Source organism: Haliotis cracherodii, unplaced genomic scaffold (assembly GCF_022045235.1).
Source record: "Haliotis cracherodii isolate W230 unplaced genomic scaffold, xgHalCrac1.p SCAF_9, whole genome shotgun sequence".
Classification (NCBI taxonomy): domain Eukaryota; kingdom Metazoa; phylum Mollusca; class Gastropoda; order Lepetellida; family Haliotidae; genus Haliotis; species Haliotis cracherodii.
The window spans coordinates 9,881,320-9,888,342 of NW_027266343.1; the positions used below are offsets into that span (position 1 = coordinate 9,881,320).

A 7,023-nucleotide genomic window follows, 5' to 3' on the forward strand; every position below is an offset into this window, starting at 1 on the left:
GATTTTTCCTAAAAGTGTGAATCTGCTTAAAGTGTGATTCTTCTAAAAGCATGATTCTGCTAAAAGTGTGATTCAGATAATAGTATGATTCAGATAAAAGTATGATTCCGCTAAAAGTGTGATTTTGCTAAAAAGTATGATTCTCCTAAAAGTATGATTCTGCTAAAAGTGTGATTCAGATAAAAGTGTGATTCTCCTAAAAGTGTGATTCTGCTTAAAGTGTGATTCTGCTAAGAGTGTGATTCTGCTAAAAGTGTGATTCTCCTAAAAGTGTGATTCTGCTTAAAGTGTCAATCTGCTAAAAGTGTGAATCTGCTAAAAGTGTGATTCTCCTAAAAGTTTAATTCTCCTAAAAGTGTGATTCTGCTGAAAGTTTGAATTTGCTAAAAGTGTGATTCTGCTAAAAGTAGGATTCTCCTAAAAGAATGATTCTGCGAAAAGTATGATTCTCCTAAAAGTATGATTCTGCTAAAAGTGTTATTCTCGTAACAGTGTGTATCTGCTAAAAGTATGATTCTGCTAAAAGTGTGATTCAGATAAAAGTATGATTCTGCTAAAAGTATGATTCTGCTAAAAGTGTGATTCTCCTAAAAGTGTGATTCTGCTGAAAGTGTGAATCTGCTAAAAGCGTGATTCTCCTAAAAGTTTGTTTCTCCTAAAAGTATGATTCTGCTTAAAGTATGATTCTGCTAAAAGTGTGATTCTGCTAAAAGTATGATTCTGCTAAAAGAATGATTCTGCTAAAAGTGTGATTCAGATAAAAGTATGATTCTGCTAAAAATGTGAATCTGCTAAAAGTATGATTCTGCTAAAAGTATTATTCTCCTAAAAGAATGATTGTGCTAAAAGTGTGATTCTGCTAAAAGTATGATTCTGCTAAAAGTGTGAATCTGCAAAAAGTATCATTCTGCTAAAATTATGATAAAAGTAAGACTCCAACTACATCATATGCATACTAGTATGTAGATGAATCACTATCAAATAGAAATAGTGGTAATGAAAAGGTGAACATACCCTGCTCCACTGGTGGCATGGGTCACACACGTATGCGAAACAAGCCAACTATTCACCTGAACACACACGGGACCATATAGTACAAGTCAAAACTGATGCGTCAAATTTGGAGGGGCAGTGGGGTAACCCAGCAGTTAAAGTGTTCGCTCGTCACGCCGAAGGACCGGTTCGATTACCTACCTGGGTACACAGTGTGAAACGAATTCCTGGTGTCTCCCGCCGTAATATTGCTGGAATATTGCTAAAGGCGGTGTGAAAGCCAACTCACCCACTCACGCATACTTGGAAATGCCATCTTCATGTCTATTTGATAGTGATTCATAAACACATGCTCATGATAAAGCCGGATTCGTATAATTGATTCTGCTTTTAGCAGAGATTTCTTATGATTAAGGAAATGATTCTGTTGCTTTTATTTGATTATTTCACCGAGAAAGCAGCGGGATTTCATTGGATCAATGGGTTTTAAGATATCATGTCCAGTGATGAATACACGCATTGTTTCGTTTTATGAATCGAAGCGTCCTATACTTTTAAAGATGTTTTAGTTGTCTTACTGCATGGTTTTAAATGGTATAAATTCGGAAGCATGCTTACGCCTGCAGCAACTGTGTAACTTCTAGGACATTGATGCGATGGTTGTTTCCCTTGATAATACTCTCAGGTGCTGTGAATGTAAACTTGTTGAGCTGATCCGTTGTAGAGCCAGGTTCTGATGCAGCTCGGTCTGTGGAAAGAAATATTCATGAATCATGCTATTTAGAGTGAGTGAGTGAGTGTGTGAGTATGATTTTACGCCACTTTTAGCAATATTCCAGCAATATCACGACGGGGACACCAGAAATGGGCTTCACACTTTGTACCCATGTCGGGAATCGAACCCGGGTCTTCGGCGTGATGAGCGAACGCTTTAACCACTAGGCTACCCCAGCGCCCCCATGCTATTTGGAAGAAGCAGTGAACACTTTCAGGTGTCAGGCCATTTCTTTAAATTATTCAAACAGCCATATATACATTATTCTGTATAAAGTTCACAAAACGGTACAGAGTAGCAATATTTTCTTTAATCTGACAGACCGCCTCCGTGGTCTTATGGTAGAGCGGAAGGTCCGGGGTTCGATCCCAAGCCGCGTCATACCAAAAGACGTTAAACGTTACCCTGTCTGGCGCTCGCCATTAAGGGGCTAAAACAAGGACTGGTCGGCTCGGAGTCAGTATACTGCTGAGTGGGGTATTCATGTTAAACTGCGGCATGGTATCTCAGTGTGGTATCACTATAAATCGGCATCAGTCCGGACTAGGACAAGCAGCCAATCACACACATACACGTGCATGCACGTCGCTATATAAGTGCAATAATCTTAGACGCGACGTTAAACCCCATTTCACCTCACCTCACCTTTAATCTGACAAGTTGTTGATCCTGACGAGTTTATGTACTGTAAATGAATTAATCTCTTTTTAAAACGTTTGGTTTCACCTTTTAAAATGATCTTTATAAATCATCAATTGTCACGGCGTTTCATACGTTTGCAATGAAAAGAACAAGCAATACATGACGGAACAGTAATCAACTGTGACAAACATTCGAAATATACGTATCACTTGCCGAAAATTTGCACATTTTAACAAGGGCCTTGAAATAAAAGATTATTAACGTCACTATGCACATGTACAGCAGAAGTGTACAAGTGTTTGCGTTTTCTAACGTTTACAATAATCGTATATGCTGTACATGTAAGTAACTGATTTCAAAACCATTGAAACATTACATTACCGGGTTTAGATTAATAATGTTCAAACGCACCTACATTGTCGGTGACAGGTGGACGGTTCACTGCAATATTGGCACCAATTAACATCTATTTCAATCAGCATCTCTTGTTGTGTACGGGAATCCCATGTGTACGCTTTGTGGATCTTCGGTTTGATTTTGTAAATCCATCTGCCCTTTTTACCTGTGCCCCATACTTCTGGGGCTGTGGGGGCTTTGATTTTACTTTTTAGATGTTTAGTTTACTAAAGGAAAAAGGCTCTGCCCTCGATTTGTCAAGAGCTAGCTTCGCCAGTGTATCTGACTTTTCAATTCCATGAATGCCTCATCCTTCTATACACAGATCAGCGAATATTTTAAACAAAGAAAAGTCTCACAACCAAGAAAAATGAGTGAGTGAGTGAGTTGGGTTTAACGCCGCTTTGAACAGTATTCCAGTTATATCACGGTGTGTCAGCTTAATGCGGGAGGAAAGCCCGGAATGATGCAGGTCTCAGACCTTTACTACTTTCGTGAAACCAACGAGCACGGGTATGGTGCTGACAAACCTAGAAACATAATCGAGGCGAACCGGGATGCGAACCCACAATCATAGGTTTCTGGCGTGCCCAATGGACGCAACGCTGCACAGCGAACCGCGGCGCCCTAGACGACTGGGCCAACCGTGCCCCGTATATATTTATGTACCATTGGGAGTCTCATGAATGTGTGCATTCCAAACATTCCCAAACATTCCCATGTATATATAACCAAATTATATGGAAAAGTACTTGGACATTTGTGCATTTACATTCTACATTCATAACATCACAATTCCAAAACGTCGGGAAATGAACTCTTTCGTGTGGTGCAAGTTTCTTACTCTTTGTGTAAAGAGTATTAGAAACGCTGCGATAGTTATATATTGGAAGTTTAATCAATATTCTTCCATGAATTTCGAATTTACTAGATCCAGTTTGGTCAATCAGAGGGTATTAAATCACAATAAACTTCTCTGATTGGAACAGCTGGTTTGACGCCCGCATCACCGCGGAAGCTAATATTCATAGAATAGTACTATTTTCAGTCATTGTCGGTAGGCATATTTAAATAATTATATCTACAATTACAGGCTACAAAATGCACAGATGCGGTGACAACAATATTCAAAGGTTGTGTGGCAATACATTTCGTGCAGAAAACTCGATAGAAATCTACAAAGGGAGTGTATTTACGTTTTGGAGACAACAGATAGCTTGGAATTTGGGCGCTTTTCTATATACGACTGTGACGTCATATCTTTTGCGTCACAATGAGCGATATGACGTCATACTGGTGGCGCGCGATGTCGAGCGAAAGCCTGCAAAGCTTGCTTTGTTTTCTTTAGGGATGCCCACCTCATGTTAACTTACCAAGTTGCCGTGCTTATATGCTATGGCATTGTATGGTTGTCTCCTAATTACAACATTGTTATGTTATTTCTATTTTGTGCATGAATCACGTCAAAAGGAGTAACATCAGAGGTCTTCTTGCAAATTGTTCACTTTATTGGTGAACTGTTCAATTTCATACCTAATTCCATATCTACTTTTCTAAGCCAGGTTAAATTTGTTGAATGTTTGCACTGTAAACGGGTATATGTATGTGTGTGTGTGTGTGTGTGTGTGTGTGTGTGTGTGTGTGTGTGTGTGTGTGTGTGTATGAAATTAGAGTTGAAACTTGATTACAACTAATGTGACAAGGCTATCAGAGTTCTTCACAATATCTTGTGCGCGAGCATGTTTTCATGTGTGTATTTGTACAGATGCTTATGAAATAGTCGGAATCGTACAATGTTTTTTGGCGTTTTTTTTTTTCATGTAATGTTTTTCATTATTTTTTCTCCAATACCCCATTGGACAATTTAAGGTTGTGAAGGATCTTAAAAAGATGTTAATGCATTGATAGTTCGTATGATGTTACAGTGAAGTGACCTTAATGAACTGTGTCACTTCCCACTCACTATTGCCCTGATATTATCACTCACTCACTCAACAAAAATCTCAGGAGGCATCACATGGCAACTGTAACTAATAACACAATCAACGGTTTTACAGACCACGGCCTGAAGCTAATGTATAAAGGTGACACCTCTTGTGGACCTGACATTCATTCGACCTAATGCTCTCAGTTTAGTGATACACGACAAAAGATGTCAACGCACTATTTCACCCTGTAAAGTATACCTTACCTAATTCCGCAAAGACACTTTCTTGACTCAGTTCTTCCTCAAGCTGAACTCTGGCCTGAGTAACAGCCGCTTCCTGTTGTTGTGAACTGAGACTGATTTGCCCAATGTTGTCGTTGAGGAAGGCCAATGCTGCATCAGTTTTAGCCACCATCAGCAGCAGAATCAGCTGCGAACCAATCGCTGCCCGCTTCAGCATTGTAGTTCTACATAATGCCAATAGAAGACCTTTTACACTTAAAGTAAATGCTACTGACACGATTCTCCAAATATGGTACGGCTTCCTGGTACGAATGCATTTTTTTACATATAACTGTATCCACTATATATAATAATCCATGCTTTTATCTAATGTACTATATCTCTCAGGCATAATTGTATGGGTTTTTTTCCCAACAACATTGTGCATATATGGGTGTACATTCTCATAAATTTGAATGATGCATACGTGGTCGATAAGCTCCTACAAACTCCTGCCAATTACCTATTCATAATGTTTACATAAAATGTCCTATCCTTGAAGCCGAATAGCCCCGGTGGATTCCTGGGTTAGACTTTGTCACCAGCAATCTCTGCTAGTCGTAAGAAGCGACCAAATATATGGATTGGTCAAGTTTGTTGACTTAAAAGCCTGGTTGATCGTGTGTCACAGTACCCGACGTGGATCGTTGCACATAATATCAATCACTGGATTATTTAGAGTGACGCGAACCAATTACTCAATAAGTTATGCAATAATTATGTAATAACAGCTATGTTTGACTTTCAAAATAGTTGTCAAGCCTTTTAACGTCTACCTGTATGACAGATATATATTATCACAAGCACAGTATTATCTATTACTGGAAATACGAATATCCCGCTTAGCGGCATGTAGGCGAACCATTACCATTAACAATATGTAAATTAATTACCCCTGTTGTAAACAAGTAAAATGCATGTACACTAACGCAGATTCACTCCTCGGTAATACTTACCTCAGACAGATCAACTCTTGTGCGTGTTGTCTCTGACAGTAGTCTTCTTTCAATGGCCTATGACTTGCGTTGTGGTGCTCTATATCTTGACGACCGTTGCCGTTGACGATTCTCCCAGCGACAAATCAGCGAACACAGACCCTTTCGCAATATATAATGTTGATATCTGTGTTTGATCTTACAACAAGACTTGCGAAGTGACGATGTGATTCTTTCCTTCTGATACATCTACGTAAATCTACGACCAATTACTCAGTATACGAATTATAACATGAAACTAAACAGTTCATTTCATGTTTTAAATTACACTTGTCTTAACCCACTCTCCCTTACTTAGTTTCCATTACAAACCGATAGTGGTCGTCAATCCGGATCTACATTACATGGTGTAGTATATATTTACGAAAAGAAACATTCACAACTGTGAAGAAAAAACATCTGAACGATGACGAAACTCAATAAACTTTCATGTTTAATCATGCCCAGTGATTTATATTAGTTTAAATTTAGAAACAAATTCCTGAATTGTCTCTCTACGGTTCCAATTTCTACCAATACATGTTGATGCATATACCTCACTTTGTTTATGCCTAGCTCAGACATTGTCAAAACTGGAAGTTAGATAATTTTACAAAAACATTTAGGTCAACGGAATCTAATGTTACTATGTTTGCACATGCCGGCGTCTTGCTTTATGTACGATGTGGTGTTTTATTATGTACGTTTGCATGTCTGGTTATTGTCTAATTCAATACATTGTGTAACGGCTATTATATTGAATGTGTACAGGCGTGTTCACGTTGACTGGTAGAAGGGCGTAGACGTCTTGTGTCTTTTGTCTTGTTTATTATATATGTGCATGGGCATGTCCTTACCCTTTGTGAATGTGTAGGGAGTAGGGGTGGAGGGGAGAGGGAGGGGGTGGAGGGAGAGAGTGTATTTCACACTCTTTACCCTCGACCATCTCGTGTTCTTCATTTCTCAGAAAATCCTAAATGTTCTGGGAATAGGTATTCGTGTTATATATTCTCTGTAAATGGATAAATGCTGCT

The 7,023-nt window shown here is 38.9% G+C and overlaps 1 protein-coding gene across 1 annotated transcript in view; it reads right to left on the reverse strand.

Annotated features, from left to right (window-relative positions):
* Nucleotides 1-5,996, reverse strand: part of LOC139451708 (salivary peroxidase/catechol oxidase-like) — an 89,784-nt gene extending 83,788 nt beyond the window's left edge. Inside the window, exons 1-3 of the mRNA XM_071233027.1 lie at nt 5,972-5,996; nt 4,998-5,200; nt 1,612-1,741 (exon numbers count right to left, since the gene is read on the reverse strand). Coding sequence (XP_071089128.1) covers nt 1,612-1,741; nt 4,998-5,193 — 326 coding nt within the window. The 5' untranslated portion in view covers nt 5,194-5,200; nt 5,972-5,996. The remainder of the gene's footprint in view (nt 1-1,611; nt 1,742-4,997; nt 5,201-5,971) is intronic.
* Between the last annotated feature and the right edge of the window lie 1,027 nt (nt 5,997-7,023).